The 19,920-nt window shown below is 41.2% G+C and overlaps 1 protein-coding gene across 8 annotated transcripts in view; it reads left to right on the top strand.

Moving 5' to 3' along the window:
* EYA2 (EYA transcriptional coactivator and phosphatase 2) overlaps nt 1-19,920 on the top strand; it is a 157,709-nt gene that overhangs the window by 51,535 nt on the left and 86,254 nt on the right. For 6 of the 8 annotated variants that reach the window (XM_073309539.1, XM_073309535.1, XM_073309537.1 and 3 more), the window contains 5 exons: nt 8,534-8,652; nt 10,608-10,649; nt 14,162-14,207; nt 15,193-15,335; nt 19,018-19,134. In XM_073309539.1, the coding sequence (XP_073165640.1) occupies nt 8,544-8,652; nt 10,608-10,649; nt 14,162-14,207; nt 15,193-15,335; nt 19,018-19,134 (457 nt within the window). In that variant the 5' untranslated portion in view covers nt 8,534-8,543. Of the gene's footprint in view, nt 1-8,533; nt 8,653-10,607; nt 10,650-12,890; nt 12,961-13,229; nt 14,208-15,192; nt 15,336-19,017; nt 19,135-19,920 lie in introns of those variants that run through there. The other 2 variants (XM_073309541.1, XM_073309542.1) reach the window with 2 other exon arrangements.

The following is a 19,920-nucleotide window of genomic DNA, read 5'->3' as shown; positions in this document are numbered from 1 at the left end:
TATCTCGTCATCACAGCTTATTGTCAGTCTTGCAGAAGAAGCATTTATGCCAGCTCAGGTTTAAATTTATGCTTGTTCAGGTGTTTAGTGCATGGATTTATCTGCTGTATCGGGGGATGGACTTCGTGAGCTAATAGGTCTTTTTCCATCACGGGATCCTCCGATTCATATATATGAGAGAGAGAGAGAGAGAGAGAGAGAGAGATGCTTTCACCTGCAGAAGTGCTGAGTGCCTGATGCAGAAGGAGCAGAGAGTCTATTACAGAGAGAGCAACTATTAGAGTGATGCATAATTGAACATAGCAACAAGGGAAACAGGATTGCTCACCTCCACTTGGTGTGTGTGGAAGTGAGAAGCCAATACCTTCAGTACTGGGAATTCCCTCTGGTGATAACTTGGGAGGTGGGCTTGAGATCATGGAGATTCTCCCTTTTGTGATGTGTCCAGGTAGAGGGGAATTGGGATTCCTCCCATCGCTGATGTCTTAGGGGGAATGGTGATTTTCCCTGCTGGTGACTTTTGTTTGGCGTGGGAGGATGTGGAGAAGAGGAGCTGAAATTTGGCAACTGCATAGAAGCTGCAAGCTGTGTGATAATTTTACAAGCTCTTAGGAAGGCAGTTCCTGCCAGAAAAGCTGTCTGAGCTGCAGCGTCATCCAAAGAAGCAAAGCATTTAAAAGAAGCATGTGAGAGCTGTATGGTGATGCATGTAGTGGTCAGTGAGTGATGCCTGCGCCTGGATTCCTGGGAGCCTTTTATTAATGAACTAAAATTCTGTAAGAAATGGGAGCTTGAAAGGAAACATAAAAACTGAGCCTGAACCCCTTTTTTACTCTGCTTTTCTATTCAGAAAAAAGGCCTGAATACTTCTTTTGCATTTACAGCTATTTTTTCTTGTTTTCATTCTTACCTTGGAAATGCTCAGCAATAGCCATATTTCCCTCTCCTGGTTTTGCTGGAGGAATTCATGGGGAGGGCCTCAGAGGATGTGTACAGTGAACTCTCCCACCTAAACGAAGGTGAAGGATGTTGAATCTCTACCAAAGATGTCGCTTTCTCCCAAGAGTTAATTGGGCATTGGAGTTAAATATACATTAACAAAAACAGGCAACAAAAATTTTAAAGTCTGTCTGAAAAAATTCTTCCTCTTTCAACTTTTCAGATTTTAATTTTTTGTGGTGGTGTAATTTCACCAGGTCTCCAGCTACCATAGAATCCCCCAGTATAGATGAGGGAAAATGTTCATAAGTGCTAAGTCCCATTTTCACAAGTGATTTAGGAACCTGTCTCATTGAAATCAGTGGGATTCAGGTGCCTAAATACCTTTGAAGATATGGGCCTCAATGCTTAAGTCAATTTTACAAATAAAACTTTGGTTCCGAAATCATTTAGGCGTTTTTGAAAAATTTAACCAAGACTTTTTTTTAAGAAAGGAAAAGAAAGTGGATCCTCTGGCCTTTTTTTTCTTTGAAGGACAAAATCTTTTCAGGCCTTCTTATATATCATAAAGAAGCAGAGATCCATTTTTCTTCTTTTTTTGCATGTCACCTTTTAGATCAGGGGTCTCAAACACAAGGCGGCCCGTGGAGTTATTTGCTGCCACCTGCCTAGCTCCCTTCACCTGTCGCCCTCCCTTGCCCCGAGTGCGTTGTGTCCCCACTCCTCTGTCTCCCTCCAGGCACTTCCTTGGTGGCGCTTAGCGCTTTCCAGGAGGGAGGGGGGAGGAGAGGGGAGCCACGCACTCAGGGGAGGAGGTGGAGAAGAGGCGGGACAGGGGTGGGGATTTGGGGAAGAGGTTGGAATAGGGGCAGGGAGGGGGCAGAGTTGGAGTGGGGACTTTGGGGAAGGGGTTGGAATGGGGGCAGAGAAGGGGTGGGAAGAGGTGGGGCAGGGGCGGGGCCTCATGGAAGTGGGGGTGCTTTTGTACCTTTATATGAAAAGGTGTCAGTGATGCCTCCCTTGAGCCAATATACTAGTCCTCATGTGGTCCTTGTGGTGATTTGAGTTTGAGATCCCTGTTTTAGATGTTTTTAAGGCATCCAGCATCGTTACAGCATTTGGCCTGGCTGGAGGTCCGTATTCTTCTGTATAGCATACAGCACACCATGCTCGTTTCAATATATATAATAAATACGGACAAGTTTTCCCAGTTGTCCTGTGATGATACATGCTGAGTCTTGTAAAAAACCTGTGTGGGTGTATTTTGGAGGGGACTGCCTCTGCTTCAGCTGCTGCGAACTTCTGGTCTGGAAATCAGAGGGACTCTTTGCAGGGCATTTCAAGCAAGAGTATGTTTCCCTCTGAAACCAGCAAGACAGAAGATCAAGCTCTCTGGGTTGTTATAATGCAAACTCTTGCGAGTCTGTAGTCCTCAGCTAGTAACTGTCTGCCGAGTCTCCTTTCCCCAGTTCGGGAGGAGCGGGAAGGTGAAACTTATCAGCGAGGTTAGTAAAACCAGACAAAATCAGGGCAGAAAGACAAAAATGTTCCTTCTGTCTCTATTCCTCCCCTCCCAAGCCAAGCCAAAGCAAAGGACTAGATACGTGCTGATCCTGCCCAGGGCTTCCTGCTGGCACATGCACGGAGTTAGGCAAATCTGGTGGTTTCAGCTTGGATTTGGCCTCTAGCCAGAGAAAATTAAGATTTCTTGAGGGGATCCCCACATACGGTTTTTGCTATCTCTTGGCAGGCCTTTCTCCACCATTCACATCGCTTCTTCTGCAACCTTTGGCTCTCCTAAAAACCTGTCCCTGCTCCAGTGCCCTCCTCCGTCTCTCTGCAGGATCTTGCTGACTTTTTCAAAGAGCTAATGATCCACCTTTCTTCCTTCCTTCCCTTCTGTCTTGTCCCCACCTCATCCGCTCACCCACTGACAGCACCTTTGATACCCCACTTCCCTCACAACCATCTCAGCATTTTCTTCCATGCTGCCCTGTATCCATGGAATATCCTTCCTGAGCTGGTCCAGGAGCCTCTCCTTATTCAGATCTCCTAAAGACCCCCTGGTACAGAAGCACCTATAGTAAAGCCGACCAGTTGACAGCCCTTCTTTACCCCTTCATGCTGTGCGATACTCACTGGGCAGCTGGGCCACTGCTCTTAGCCTATTGTCCTGGTCACTGCTAACATCCCAGTGAAAACGTGGCCCCCTACTGCTCTCCCGCTTGCTTGTGGTGGATCCAAAATCCTGTTTGTCTTGTAAAAAATAAAACCCCGGTAACTCTGCAGACTTGCTTTTAAACTTATTTTGTTTTGAGCTGCTGGCCTAGAATCGCTGCTATATTCTCGCTCCTGAAAGAGCTGCATTTCAGAGGCAAGTGAAGTTTGCAGACACATACAGCCAGATCCTGTCCCCTTTTCCAGCTCCTTTGCACAAACAGGCAGCCAAATATTCTCCTGGGAGGGATAGGAATGCCTCGCTAGCTCTCCCTCATCCCCAACCTCACTTAGTGGTGCTTCAGGTGTTAAAATCAGTGGAACTTTTAAAATATCTTGAGGGCTGCTCTAAGTTATGCCAGGGTCAAACAAATCCAAGGGATCCAAGGAGTGCAAAAGAACCACAACCCTCCTCCACACACCTCCCTTTCGGCAGTGCTAAGCAGAGCTGTGGTGCAATTGGATCTGACCTGCAATATATAGGCTGGTTTTTGGTTTCCCCTTTTCAGAATACTATATATCTGATCCTCAGTACCATAGTAGTAGAGTGCTTGTCTGGCTCGATCTGCACACTGTGGCCCCAATTCAGCAAAGCACTTAAGCACAAGTTTAAGTGCTCTGCTGAGTAGCGATAGGATTACTCACTTACTTAATCTTAGGCACGTTTTTGAATGTCTTGAATTGGGGCCTGGGTTTGCAGCCTTCAAACATCATTGTAAAAGAAAATGTGATTTGTAAGTTACCCTGGCACCTCAGCCAAGAATCTGAAACCTTAAAATGTTTAATTTGGCTTCTCTAACTTCAAAATGACCGAAAAGATTTTTTTTCTAAACATTAGTAAAAGAAAAGTTTCTGCTTCTTGGCCGAGATACTGTGGGCCAACTTTCGGGGCAAAATATTGCTTTTTGAGAAGGGGATTCTAATGGAAAAGCTGAGCACCAAATTCACACATGGTTCTTTTTTTAAAAGATTATAAAAACCAAAAGCTCTTCCAGATGTGTCTCAGCCGAACATGCTACCATTGATGGTTTTAATCAAAGCAGATTCAGCAACCATTACTGCTGATTCTCCTGTATGTTACTCAACCCAGAAACTGTTGTCTGCAGTATTAAATAAATAAATAAAACCCATCATTTCACAGATTGCACCCTCAGATGTCATTTTGCTGAGCCCAAGTTCATCCAGGCTCCCCGGTTTTACTGAATATTTTCTTTAGATAGTTGGTATAAAATTTTCAAAATTTAGATGTTGTTTTAGCAAGATACACTTGTTGGTAACTGTGTGTGAGAGAGGTAATAGTACTCAAAAGCGTAAACTTGCACACACATATACACATTTTACATGCAGTTACCTTTTGCACATGCCAAAATATACAATTTAAAGAAAAACAGGAGTTGAAACATTTGGAAAAAAGTTAAAGAGCACATACTGGGAAGTGGGATATGACTTTGGTGTTACAAAAGCGAGCAGGGGAAAAACAATAGAAAAATCATCAATCAGGCAATGGCTAATGAAATCCCTGAACAATGATGTAATTAGAGTGCATTAATCATTATAAAAGATCCACCCCCCCCCTTAAACATCTGCTCCCATTCACTTGGCAACAATCTGGGCAGTGTCATGAATAATGGGATTTTGGAGTTCATTGAAGGGTGCGTGTTATTTGAGAAATTGTATAGAGCATCCCAATCTTGGCAGGGATCTGGAACTAAATATTTTTTCCCCCTTCCCAATTCGGTTGTAGAGATTTTAAACTATAAATGAGACAGTTGGATGTCACTTCACAATGGAATAGAAAGCCTGACCAACATACAGTAACCTAAAGGCTTTGCCTGCAGATTTGTCTAATGGATGCACTTTCAATATTTTAAACTTATCCAGTACATTTCAGGACTCTGCCTCCTGGTCACTGGCATTCTTAAAATACTCAGGGACAGATTCTGTATTGTACTGGGCACAGCAGAGTGGAGTGGTCTGCAAGAAAGTCAGTTACAAGCTCCCTAAGTCCTAGGAGCTGCTCTAACTTGCACAAGATGACAACAGTTCCCAATGGTTTGCCATCTTTCTGGAGATAGAGCCTATCACACTCTGGCTAGTTCTCCTACCCACCTGGGCATGCCCTCTGGACTAGAGATTGCCAGGATAGAAGTATATGTGCTAGCTATACCAGCTCTCCAACTGCTAAGGTTTCTCCCACTAAGGAAATCCCCAACTGGGGGAATCACAGGAAATCTCCCCTCCCTTTAAGTTGCTGGAGTGGCACAGAGGGAGCTTGCACTATTGTTATGAAAAGCAGTAAAACGAATGTTTCGTATCATAAGCAGCGAGGGAACCCATGTTTGCCTTTGCTCTTGAGTTTGTGCAAGTGAATGCAATACAATCCAGCAGATCAGCACACTGCTAACCAAAGGAAAATGTAAAATCTTGTATGTGTCATGCAAAAACGTAACTGGCTCTCCTGTTATACAGTATGGGATTATTATTGTTAAGAATGGCAGAACCAGGGTATATTTCACTGTTTCTTCAAAGTGTGCTGTTTGACTTTGTAGGGATAGTTCGCTGGATTGTGTAGGTTAGAGAGTCAGGACTGGTGGCTTCCATTTCCAGCTCTGCTGTTGACTCACTGTGTGACCTAGGACAAGACACGTAGGGAGAGATTTTTAAAGCCAGAGGCCAGTTTTGCACCCACGTATAACTCAGATAGCTAGATAAATCTAAATGCAATTGACTGCACAGACAAGTATTTGTGGGTGTAATTAAAAGCTCCCCCCCCCACACACCTTCTGATTTTTGTCTCGCTGTGCTTCAGTTTCCTCATCTGTAAAACAAGAATAGCACTTAACTTTGGTTGCCCAGCCGTTCTGAGGCTGTGTAAAATGCTTTGAGGTCCTCAAGTGAAAGGGGCTATCCGAATGCAAAATATTGATACATGGGAGGTTTTCCTTTTAATGAGATTGTCTGTAAGACACTGCAGTTATGGAGCAGGGAACATACAGATTTGGCCAGTTTCTGCTGATTTTAGTTCACCCAGTTTGTGCACAGTTAGGTGGCTTCGCTGAAGCACAAGATTTGATTCTGCGCGTGGGGTACTGTACTAGAAGGTAATGGTATCCGTGTGTGCATGGGCAGTCCAGGGAGGCAGATGAGGGGAAGCCAAAGGTGTTACGTTGGAGGAAGAAAAGGGAGAAGGGGCTGTGAAGATGGAGTTGATGCAGGTGAACATTTTTGGTATCCAAATCCCATGCAGATATTCAAGCTATCTGGTATCCATTGTTGGCCTTGTGCACATCCCTAATGGATAGATTTGATGAATTGATGGGGAGCAGTTGCTACGTAGTTAGAGTGAGGAGTTTGAAGTCAGAACTCCTGAATTCTGTTTCAGTCTCAGCTGTTTGATCTTGGGCAACACACTTCGCCTCTCTGTGCCTAGCTTACCCCAGCGTATAATGATACTAACCTACCTCCCAGGGGGCTTGTGCTGTTTGTAAAGTGGTTGGAAATGCTCAGATGAAAAGTACATAGTTTATTGTTCTTGATCTCTCCATGCTGGTCACTTTACATACTGATATTTTCCCTTAAGCAAAAAAGAAAAGAAAATACAGTAGACCAAATGGAAGTGCCTAGGCTAGTTTAACAGAAGTACAGTGTCCAGGCTTCAGATTTGTATGGTGCTAAGTTTTAACGTCATGCCATTTTAAATGTACTGTACTATGCATTTTAATACCAGCTCCACAGTCACTGCCACGCCGTCTGCTGCCTTTATACTACTGAATAGACAGATTGTTATCGTGGAGCAGGGAGTAGTCCGCAGCTGAGTTAGCTGAACAATGTGTTCAGCGGTAAATAGAAAGGTGAGCTGGTTCAGACCCTGACTTGGGACCCTCCGTATGCTTCTGATCCATTCACAGCAGTGGGAGCCTTTTGAAGTACCTCTCCTCCCCTCCCCCCACTGCCTATCCCCACAGCTGTCATCTCCCAGGTTCTGCTCCCTGTCCCTGCTCTGGAACGCTTCTCTAAAAGCAGAATCATGCTTTCTCTTAATGCAATAGCCTCAGGGGGACTGGAGTGAGGACAAGCCTGACAAATGGTGCAAGCTGCTTGTATGGCTGCGAAGCGCAAAGGGAAAAAAATAGTGCAGTGTCTTTGAATCCTTCGATCTGTTTTTGTAAACAGTTCATCTTTACCCATTTAGCTCTGGAATTTTTAAGGCCACTGGGTTTCCCTTGTAGGCCACTGGATTTCTTCAAAGTTCAAAACTTAAGGGAGGTTTCCATGTACGCACAGGAAACAAGTGACTTATTCCTACTGCCCATCTTTGTAGGAGATTGATGTCTATGAAACTTATTTTATGTAAAACTGCCTGCACCTTTCTAAAGTGACACATGGGTCCCTAGTTGTGTCTACCCCGATCACAGTGACCAAAATTTTCAAACTTAGGTGCCCAAAGTTAAGCACCTAAACCCATAAATAAGAAGCCTGAAATTCCAAAGGTGGCGAGCAACTGTAGTTCAAAGGGAGGTCTTGGGAGCACTTCTGAAAGCGTAGGGTTTGAAGTTAAGTTTGAAATGTAGTGTTTAGGTTGGTATTCACACATGTACTCTGTGTGTGTTGAGTTTTGAGTAATGTTCCTGGTGGTGGTCCTTATTTTATCTGCACTAGTTTATCTGATCTGTTGTTATCATGTATTATATTACCATTGTGTGGATGTTTTATATACACATATATCTGGTTTCATCTGAAAACTTAAATCCCACATGACAGCAATTGCTCCTGTGGCATTTCCAGCTTAACCAAAATCAGGTGACTTTCACGAGAGAGACTGTTCTTGTGTAACTTTGCCACCTGATGGTCAGAACAGAGAGGTTTGGAGTGGCTTTTGGAGAAACATCCAAAAGTTATCAGGATTAACCTGGATCTTCGAACCTCTCCCATCACAAGTAATAACTTTCTTCTTGTTATATCTTAAGGCTGGATAATATTGTTAACTGCCCTCAACTTCAATATTCAGCCCTTAATTCTTATTCCCAGAGCCTTATCAGATACCACTGCACACATAAGGAGGTGTGGTTAATACTTAAATATATTGCTTGTTCTGACGGCATTTAAGAGATTCAGAAATTTAATTTTGTGATGGCAAAATCCAGGAAGAGAGAGAAACATTAATCAAATGGGTGTAATCTCCAAGGAAACAAATACTTCATTTTAATTCAGCATTTCCCTTTGATGAAAACTTTAGTGAACGTTATTATGTAGAATTTATATGAAGCTTGGGTTTAGGTAATCAGCTTTAATATTTATTCTCTTAGGGATAAAATGGAATCATTAGTAAGCATGCATAATTAATGAATAAATTATATTTTCCTTTGTTTTCCTTCAGGTATAAGGAAATGCTAGATCTAGTGATATCACCCAGCCTGACTGTAAACAGACAGTGTCCCGACAGACTGAAGCTTAACCTTTCTAACATTTATGCCACAGCTCCAGATGACATAGAAGGTAGGCTGCCTCTTCTGCTTACGGTTTATTAACTTTAGACTGTTAGCATCAGGGGTATATACAACAACAAAAGGAACTGACCAGGTATGAGGTCTGTGCTTGTAAGAATTAGTCCTTTGATGCAAGAAGCAGTTAAAATTTCTATTTGATGTTTTTGTAACAAGTCCGGTGATGTTTGAATCTGATTTGAATGCAATTAGAAATGAAATTATAGACATACATGCACATCAGAATAATGTGTGTATAAAAGTGTATTTTAAATCATCGTTGGCTGTTTTATTTTGGCCCCCACCAATCCATCAGCCCCTAAGGGTAGCATTAATTTGAACCCCGAGTCCTAGTAGTCGTGTTGCTGTTCGGAGGAGAGAAGGGTGAAAGCACAGAGGCTGCCATTCCTAATCGCCCAGAATGCAAATAGGAACATTTTACCAAAGCGGTTGCTGTGCCACACTTCATGTCGAGCTGAGATCATTGCTGTCATTTCTGAACAGTCAGTCCCCAGATCTGTGGTATGGAGTTTCAAGGGGCAAATTCTTTCAGTGGTTGAGGCTATGATGGAAACTTATCTGCCCTCCTCCTTCTCCTCCCCTCCCCCCGCCATCTCTCCCATTATACTGTTCAAGTGAAGGAAACAGAAGAATGTTAAATCTGTTTTTAAAATTATTGGCAAATGATGCAGCCAAACTAGTTCTCGCCAGTACAGTTCCAGCTATTGTTTGCTGTGGTCAGGATCCCTCAGCCTTCCTGTTGGAGCAGAGTTAGCAAAAGGCACTGACTATTATGTTTAACTATCGTGTTTAACTCTTTATTTGCAGGGTGTTAGAAGCCACTGTATGTTGGCTGCGTGTGTAAGAAGCCACATGTTGTATCTGTGTTTGTTGAGCCTTTAGGAATTAAGTTGGATCGAAGCATGTATAGCATGACCACCAATTCAAAAGCTTTGTTGGAAGGATCAGAATCTATAGGAAATACCTTTAAAATGTATATATTTATAGAAATGCTGGAGCTAAAACTTACAGACTCCTTGGGGCAAAGACATTTTCTTCTCATATGTCTGTAAAGTGTTACCAACTTTTATTGTGCTATATAAGAGTCATTGCAGGAAAAGCTCTGCACTTGAACACCGTTGTGCTAGTGACAGCTAATGTTAATGGATTTCTACCAGAAATATTGTAGCTATTTCTTTTTGCATGTTATGAGAAGCACCCCGAAACAACATTGTATGTTATATTCTTTCACTTGAAAATGTTACTTATTGATTTGGGGGAAATGAAAATATTTGTGCAAACGTTAGGGTGCAGATTTCCAGAGTTTCATCTGCAAAAATGGATACAAATTTATGTGCTTGAGTTTCACATGGAATTGTCACAGCTGCAAGTTCAGTTGCAATGCTTGTGCGTGCAGACGTCCACTTAGCTGTCTTTGTGGTCATTTTCGTGTGCAATTGCTGTCACTGGATGTGACATCATAGTAATTGTACATGCAGATTCACCCAGAGTATGAAATCCTGAATATTTGGATCAAAATGTTTATATTTTAATTGACCTTACATTTTCCTTTAGGACACAAAGTACAAGTAATAAAAGTATCCTATTAAAAAAGGACAGTATTCTAAAGTAATGGTCCAAAACAGTGTAGTAACACATTATACATGGACATGCATACCCCCAGAATAAGTGCCTATTTCTCATTCTGAAAGAATGTATTGAATACATATTCAGCCCTGAGCCTGCTTTTAATGTTAAAAAATATGCAGCAATAAAACAAACCTGCTGCTGTTGGGCTGTTAGTTCTCCTACCATTTTCAAACACAAAGGCATTAAAAAATGAAAAACAGAAAGGATGTATTTTACAAAAATACAGTGTTATTAGGGGAAAAAGGGTCTAGGCTATAGAAAGAGTAAGAATTTATTTTCAAAATCTAAAATCTAATTGTATTAAAAACTTTCTTGCAGGTAAGTCCAAGCAAATTGCTCATAGTGAAATCGTTGAATCAGGTAAGCCCTACTTTTTTAAACAGAATCTTTCTCCTATATCTCCTTGTCACTAATACATCTTTTTTACAATGTTTTACAAAAATGAAATAATCCTTACAGTCACACCCCAGTGTGGTAGGTAAGTATCATCCTCATATTACAGATGGAGAAACTGAGGCAGAGAGGTGAGGGCTGGGATGTTCAAAAAAGCCTCAGGGATTTAGGTGCTCAACTCCAAGGGGGATGTCCGATTCCTTTAGGTTGCTGTGAGAATCCCACCTTAACCTAAACGATTTGTCCAAGGCCATTGGAGGAGTTATTACTGTTATTTTGTTTCCATCAATACCGCCCCATGCAGTATGTGCTGTACAAACAGATAATGTGCTATACCCTGCCTGGAAAACATTACAGTCTAAAATATGAGAGGTACAGGCAGTCTAATGAGGGGTAGGACAAAAAGATGCATCATTAAATACAATGTCAGGTAGCCCAATGGTTTTTCCTTTTTAAAAGGCATAGGACCTGAGTCGACAGTTACCTTGCCATTATCAGCTGACAAGTTTCTCCTAGACATCATGGTAGAACTGGTCCTTTAGGGTGGATTTGGATGTGGAGAGGGTAGTGTCTGTGGGTTACCACAGGAAGAGCTTTCCATATGTAGCAGATAGCTTGGATGCAGATGGCTGTGGGGGCACTGAACTAAGAGTGGGGTGAAATCCTGGCCCCATTGAAGTGAATGGTAGTTTTGCCATTGACTTCAATGGAGTCAGGATTTCACTCACTGTGTCAAGGGTGACATAACTGGCAGAAGGAAGAGGGTTAGGGGAGGTGTGGAGGATGGTAGGGAGGAGTGGAATCAGGAATGGCTCTGAAGGGAAGGACAAGAAGCTGAATTAGATGCTGAAGAGGTTGGGGAGAAAGTGGCACATAGTGGAGTAGGGATTCAAAGAGGGAGGTGATACGGTCTGAGCAATTAGCAAGGAATATGATCTCAGTAGCTATGCTTGTTATGTCCTGGATGGTGGAGAGGGCAGGTGATGTGTCAGGAAACCAGAAGGAAAGAGGTTACAGGAATCAAATTGGGGGGTTGAAAGACATAGGGAAAAAAAGATGTGTCATAGACATTGTGTGGGAGGGAAGTGGGAGAATCTGGGCATGTCTTCAATGTGTGGGGCAAGAGAGAGAGAGCAGTCAAAGATGACTTCAGGTTTCGGGCCTGAATGATAGGGCGTTGTGACAGCAAATGAGAAGACTAGGGGGTGTTTCCCTAGCATCTCTGGAAAGAGGCACCTTTCCTTTAGATGCCTAAATATGGCAATAAGGATTTAAGTACAGTCACTTAAGTTCTAAAGTAGTTGACTTCTAACCTCTATAAAAACATTGACACAACTACATAAATAGACAGATAAGTAAATAATAAATAATTTGTATACATTTTGTGAATGTTGACTTTTCTGAGTAAACTTTTCTTAGACTATTCGAAACTTTGACCAAAAAAGGAATGAATTGTTCACAAAAATGTTCATAGAAATGTTCCCATCTTTTGAGCAGCTCTAATAAATAATTATTTTTCAGGAAATGCATCTGTTTAATCATTTGTAGTAATAATGTTATTGAAGGAGAATATACACATTTAAAATTTAGAAAGAGAATAATTTCCCTTTTAATTACTATTAATAATAATTTTGTTTTTCAAGTACCCATTCCACTGCTAACATGTTCATGGCTCCCCATAAACAAGGAAACAGAAAAATTACAATAGATACAAATAATTTTTAATTAAGTCTGTAATTAAAAAATTCCATTGGGTTTAATGTCTTTTTTCTTAATACCTCAATTTAATCCGAATTTTAGAACAAGAATGATAAAACCACATAAACCACCATGAAAAAAGCTGGCGGCGAGGGGGGGGGGGATAATTTAATTTCCAGGAGAGAGCTGGAGAGGGGACTGGGAAAGATGAATCTTTTATATAACAGCATGCTGTATATTTTGGAAATGTTCTCTCTAGATTAATGGAATGACAAGTTACTTGAGCCCATAGGATTATTTCCATATATTTAGAGTTTATACATATTTCCATATTTCATTAAATAAAACATGTTTAAAATGTTTAATTCACTAATTTATGCATCACTGAGCACACTGAAGTCGTATAATTTTAGGTGACTTCCTAATGAGGATAATTCTCTTGTAGCATTGCGGGTGTGTCCTAGCTGATGCATTGGATTGTGCTGCAGATGCTTCCTGCCTCCTGTGTCACATGGCAACTTGCATGCACTGGGAGGCGCTGCAGGTGCCCCCTCTCTGGTTTGTGGGGCCTGCAGTGCAGGTGCGTTCTGTTCTGCCTGACAAGTTGGGTGAATTATGAATCCTGCATAGCAAATCGCATAGTAATGCCAGCACTGGGGCTGCCCCTGTAATGTAATGGTCATGCGTGTTCTCCCTGACACGTTAAATGACGCTGGGCTATATGACATTAGATGTGCACTCCCTGGCACAGTGTGCAGTTAGCCTGGCATGTTGGATAGCACTGTTGACATCAGGAACATGGTAGACGTGTCCTGCCTGACATTACTGATTATGATTTATTGTTTATAGTGCTGTAACATCTGAAGGCCTCAATTAGGAATTGGGACCTAGCACGTTGGATGGCATTGTTGAAGCATTCTGCTTAGTACACAAGGTGGCATTGTGAGTGCACCCCAATGCATGTGTGTCTGGTATAGCAGGACACACTGTTGTGTGTCCTGCTGAATGCATGCCTGTGGCATCAGGCAACTCAGAAGTTAACCTAACAGGTTTTTTTTTAGTCTTAATTAAACCTAAATTTGCCTCTAAAAGAGATTTTATTGATTTTCCTGGATATAAACATATGGTGCGTGGGAAGGCAACCTATGTGTGTTCATTTGTGTTACCAGTTTTCAGTGCTATGCTAATATTGTAATCAACGGGCTAGGCAATAATTGTCTTCCAAGATCCAGTACAAGGAGAGATGAAAACTTAAAGAACCTTTGTCCTGATACATTTTAAAAAAGTGGGACACCGAATGGTGGGAATACAAAAGAAATTTTAAAGACAGAATATGGTGTGTTGTGTAAATGTCATTTCACAACTAAAGAGGTTGCTTTTGCAACCCTTGTCACATGAGTAGTCCTATTGATATCATGCATTGCTGAGTAGTCAACATGGGTAGTGGTAGTGAAATCACTGGGACTGCTGATGGCTGCAGAACTGGGCCCACCATCATTATGTGGCTCCATACTTACATCAAGAAAAACCCGGTAGATTAGTCAATCAATTGATAGGTTCCTGGGTGCACATAAAGCTGATTTTATTAATTAGCATTAAAATGGAAAGTTACCATGTAGTTTCTCATAATTGCCTTAAAAGTCTGTGAGGATTTCAATACAAATATTCGTCTAGTTATTGTATACATTTCTGTGTCTAGCAATGATCAGAACAGTGGCATCAACTTAGCCATATAACAGAATATTACTGAAAACCAGAGACACTTTAATTTTGTTTTTCAGGTAACAAAGCAGCATCACAGTGTTCTCTCCATCTCTACTCCACAGAGTGAGTGTGTCTGACAGCGTTCAAGTACTGTAGATTATAAACTTTGTTTTGCTGATTAACCATTTTGATTAACCATTGCCCCTGCAACCTTGAAAAGCCTGAAGAACATGATCCTTCAGCCTTTGCACCTGTTCTACTGCAAGTCGCAGGCCAGATCTGCCCTAGGAGCCCTGGCTGGCATAGCTATACTGGTATCCTATCCCAGCAAAATCACCCCTAGTGTAGATGCTGTTATACCGGTGAAGCTTCTTGTGCTTTTGCCAGTATAGCTTATTTCCCTCCACACGCACCCCACCCCCCGAGCCAAATAAACTATACAAACAAAAGTACAGTTTTAGCAAGATGCTGTATTAGGGGCTTTTGCCAGCACAGCTATGTCAGTCAGAGAACTCCTCACCACACCCCTGACCAATACAGCTGTGCCTTCAAACGTTTGTAGAGTAGACCTGGTGTTAGCCCCAGAAAACCATTTCTTAATCAAGTTGGACAGGGAGTCAAAGAGACTTGGAGGTTCTCCATACAACTCATTTCTACCCCGGGAAAGCAGATCTTATCATTTTGAACATAGGATCATTTATAAGTGACTACAGAGGAAAATGTGACATTTCAAAGGTGTTCCAGGAAACTGGATTATTTTTGTGACTTTGAAATGAAACCTGAAAATCACAGATTGCAACAATTTTAAAAAGTGACAAATATTTTGTGCAGCCCGAGGTTATAGCACTGACCAAGCATTAGGATGGCATTGTGCCCTCTCACTTAGTGATATCTCTGTAGCCCACTGCCAGAAGTGAGGTACTTGAGCAAATAGTCTGACCCAGTGTGGCATATTTTATATGCCTATAATATGTAGCATAACACCACGTGTAGCCATTCTAGTCAAATATGTCACTGGAAGATTTTGCAGCCAGATTAGTGAGATTACTCTGGAAAACCATATACGATTAGTATTGCCATAGACAGCCTGTTTTCTTGTTCTGAACAGACATCATCCCCATATAGTGACAGTCCCATCTTTTCCAACAATGGCAACCTATGGACAGACCCAGTACAGTGCAGGAATCCAGCAAGCCGCTACTTACGCTGCATACCCTCCACCAGGACAACCTTATGGAATACCCTCCTACAGTGAGTAATCTTACTTTGTTAGGTTATCTCTAAGAGCTTCTGCTTTCACTAGAGAATGTCTTATTCTTCTGACCCAAAAAGAACATACTTAATGATTAAACCTTCCAGTCAAAAACTCTTTAATTCTATAGTGGCTGGGGTTTTTTCCTTTTCTTTTGTGGCTTGGAGAAAAATTCAGATTTGTCAAAAGTTTTAGAAAGACTTTCCTCTGTACTCTCCAGATATTCAGCTCAAGTGGAAAGGCACATACTAGCCTGAGTTATAATCCTATAAACTAAGTAGGGTTGGACCAGGGCAGCAGCAGAATAGGAGATATCCTGGAAAAATCCAGGTGCTGCAAAGCATGACAGTAGGGAGTCAGTAGCTGGTGAAGTTTCCTGTGACTCAGTACTGAGCCCAGCCTCCTAGAAAGTGCTTTTCTCTTGGAGGTACCATCTTTGTAATAAGGCTCTGACCACTTGTGACCATTAGAGACCTTGGGGTAAATCCTCAACTGGCACAAACTGGCATAGCCTCACTGGACTGCAGTGGGAGCTATGCTGCTTTACATCAGCAGAGGATCTAGACCTGTATGTCCAGGCTTGCAAGATTGGGAGGGAAGGTGGGGTGGTAAAAAAAATCTACTTTTGTAAACTGTGCTTTGTCTCCCTACGTTCCCTTTGCAGTTTCAGTTACATGGGCCAGTCTTCATTTCCTTCCTAAAAACTTGTGTGTATCACTGATGATACAGAATGGTTGTTACACTGCAGATGAGTAAATTTAACAAGTGGTGGGTGAAATGATCTCTGTACTACACAATGCTTTGTGATTAGAGATACTAATACATTTGCAAGGTATTATTATTAAATATTGCATATATATTCTAAATGTAAATACAATAAATGTTTTCAGACATACAGTATAGTAAAGATAATGGAAAGCAGATTTTTTCCTGAGGCTGTCTTACCATTTCAACATCTAAGAATCTGTTCCACCTCCTCTGTGTATGCAAATTGTAGGGGAGCCAGTCTCCATTCTGTGTAAATTGATGTCATGTGAGATCTATTTAGTGGGTTTGATTATTTTCAGTCACACTATAAAGCTTCAGTAGATCTACTTGCTACTGGAATTGTGCTATTCACATGCTTATAGCATACTCAGAGTTGACTGTAAATAAGACAAAATGATAGAGGTGCCTAAACAACCAAAGTCTGGGTTAGTAATTCAGGTTGGATAAAATTAGAACCAAGGGTGAACCATCACCCAAATATGTTTTTGAGGTTCAAATATATTTTTCACAAAACTGGTTTTCATAGCCCCCTGTGGAAATCCCTAAAATCCTTCAGGGAAAGATTCTTCCAAGGAAACTTCTTACGCAGTTTTGTAGACCAAAGAGGTTCATGTCATTTAGCTATGGCTTGGAAACGGTGGACATCCAGTCTTGTGGATGCTTATCCCCAGCTGAAACCGTGAGCCCCTTTTGGGTCATTCAGTACTACCCAAAACTGCTGTGTGGTTTTGTTTCCAATCCTACAGTCAGTTTTGACAGTCTTTGAGCTCCCATGCCCTTGTTTATTTGGTAAGTACAGTATTGCTTCCCAACATATAGTCATAAAAACACAAACCTGTTACACAGCTATTGACAAAGTTTTTAGTTCAGGAAAACTCCAACCTAACAATCTGTGAAAGGTCTGGGTAACAGGCTTAGGAAAGTAAAATCTATCATGACGATTAGAGGAATGTTTTGAGTTGATTTTCTGGAATTACAAACACAAATGTATCAGCTGGATGGTTTCCAAGGCAAACTCTGAACAGTTGTCCCTGTTAGAGCAGGTGAAAATATGGCCATTTGCTACTGGCTAGCGTCTTTAGGGCACACACATGTCAGGCCCGCATACTGCTTATAAATCCTGTAGATTACCTATTACCATCCTTGAAGAGTAGTTTTCCTCCCTTGCCCCCACCCTCAATAATATATATGATACTGTATATGAGAAATCCCACCTGGCTGACGACCAAGAACAATGAAGCAGTATTGTTTTTAGACACAAAAAGTAAAACTAGGCCAGTTTCTAGACAAAACAGAGCATTGTGTGGAAATTAATTTGGTGCTAAGTTATTTCGCTGTCTGACAACAATTTTTAGACTTCCAGAAAGGCCCAGTCACTGAAGATTAATTGTGATCAGGGCTGTAATAGGTTGAGTGTTCACATGCATGGTGCTGATGTAATTGAAAAACAAATGTGATGTTATGAAAAACAGTTTCTCTTTGCGCACACCCGCAAACCCCCTAGCAGACAGGCTCTACCAGCAATAAGGGAGCCTGACACCTACCACAGCCCGCACTTGCTCATTGTCCAAACAAATTTCCTGGGTTTCAGTATGGAATGTTGTTATCCCATTGGTAATCTGCATTTAAATTGCATGCATTTCATCTAACATTGATTGTTTCTCCTTAGAAATACGTGACTTTGTCCCAGGAGAAGCTATTCAGTAAAATTTACTCCCACCCTCAGCGAGTGCAGACTCACTGTGCTTTCTCACATTGAAGGAATTGGCCAAGATAGACAGCAACAACTTGGTTGGCTGAAGCCAAATTAATGTGATGTTGCTTTGGATGGTTTGCCCAGAAGTGCACAAAAATGGCAGCAACCTGGGCAGCTCATAAATCCAAGAGCAGACCATCAATAGTCTCTTTGTTTAACCATGGCGCTCAGGGTGTGTTTTGTGACCATATTTTGTTTTGTGCAAATACACATGCAAAGAGGCAGAGGACCAGACCCAAAAGGTTTGTAAAAAAGACACACCTTTCAGCTATTTACTTTAAAAATACAGCAGCATGATCTCAGCAGGCCCGGGTGATAAAATATCAGACCCTTTCACTGCCTGCGAAGGTTCCATCTTGCAATGTTAAATTCAGTTAGTGCTGCTCCTTCTGTGATTTGACATGCATTTTAATTGCCTGATTTTAGTACCAAGGAGATTTTGACTAGGGATTTGTGCATTGCTCAGCTTTACAATTATTAACTATATGTGACTATCTAGTGTTCACACCTAACTGATATCCCTCCAATATGACTTGCTGACAAATATTGCGTTATCTCATTCTAAATAGAGCTGATGAAATAATTTAATTTAAAAAAATCTTTCAATCATGAATGTTTACGTGAATAGAAGTAACTGAGTTTAGTTTACTATAATTCATGCGATCATGTTGTTAGCAATTACCAGCATTCTGAGAACCCCTCAGTATGTTCACAACTGCAAAAGTTTAATGAAGTTTGGCGCAAGTGTTTAGTTGTCCAAAAAATCTTTCTGGAAAGTGGATTACTTGTTATTTTCCTGTCTTTAAGTTAGTCATCCATTCAGAGAACAGAAACTGTATCATGGCAACCAATCACCCAATAATGACTACTTAGTATAGTTAACACAAATAGTTTGTGGTGAACATATAGGCCATACGTTATTTCAGAAAAATATTTGGCTAATGCTACTAGTGAATAATGAAAATGTTTTAAAAAATTGGGATTTGTTACCTAATAAAAAAGGTTAAATCCAAACTGAATATTAAAAACAATAGTTTGATCAGTGTCAACTCTAGCTAAAATGTCAAAGGCATTGAAATTTTTTGTTATACCTGTATATGATGAGATCAAGCAGAACCCTAACATTGTGCGTTTGATTCCTTTTATATCCTCCAAAGGCATCAAAACAGAAGATAGTCTGAGCCATTCTCCAGGACAGAGTGGGTTTCTTAGCTATGGATCCACCTTCAGTACCCCAACAACAGGACAAGCACCGTACACCTACCAGATGCATGGTCAGTAGGGCTAATTTTCTTGCAGTTTATAGTCTACTAAGGCCTGCAGCTCCAAGCACCAGGCAGTAAAATCAGGTTTAATCTGTTGGAAGTATGAAGAAAAACAGGAGAGTACCAAATTGCTGTTATTTTGATCTGAAATATGCTGAGTGTGGAAGAACCATTTTCAATATTGACAACCCCAAGTGTTCATGGATGATGAGTCAGGCTCCAAAAATCAAATAATGAGATTGGCTTTAAAAGCTTGAGATTTTTACACAGCTTTGGGTCACATTTTCAAGCTTTTCTTGACAATTATGAGGGGAGGGCCAGAAATTTACTCCACTCCCACACACCCAGTAAAACCTGAGTTTCAACCTAATCACTTTGACTCCTGGAGCAGGGGCTTTTAGAGAAACACCAGATATCATGAGACTTCCAGGTATCATAAGACTCACAAGGGTTGGTAACACTGCTTTTTATTTGTTGGTTTCAATGTGGAGTCCTAAGACTCATAAAGTACATTAAAATATTGGAATTTAATTTGTGATTTTTTTGTTAGCCCATTTTTTTGATGAAGTGGAATTTGATTTTTGCTGAACATCTTGGTGCTATCAGTCAGATACCTGAATTGGAAGTGGTGCACTTCCAGTATCTTTCTTGATACTTTATATATTCTGTCTGCTTTATGCTGTGGCATTTGCAGCCCCTGACCTTAGTGAATAGTATTAATTTTCTAATACTTCCTTGTGTCATTCACCAAGAGGATGGGGGATGTGTTCTCATTTTCAAAATCCTTACAGGAAG

Source organism: Lepidochelys kempii, chromosome 13 (assembly GCF_965140265.1).
Source record: "Lepidochelys kempii isolate rLepKem1 chromosome 13, rLepKem1.hap2, whole genome shotgun sequence".
Taxonomy (NCBI): Eukaryota; Metazoa; Chordata; order Testudines; family Cheloniidae; genus Lepidochelys; species Lepidochelys kempii.
This window is presented reverse-complemented; position numbering and strand designations above follow the sequence as displayed.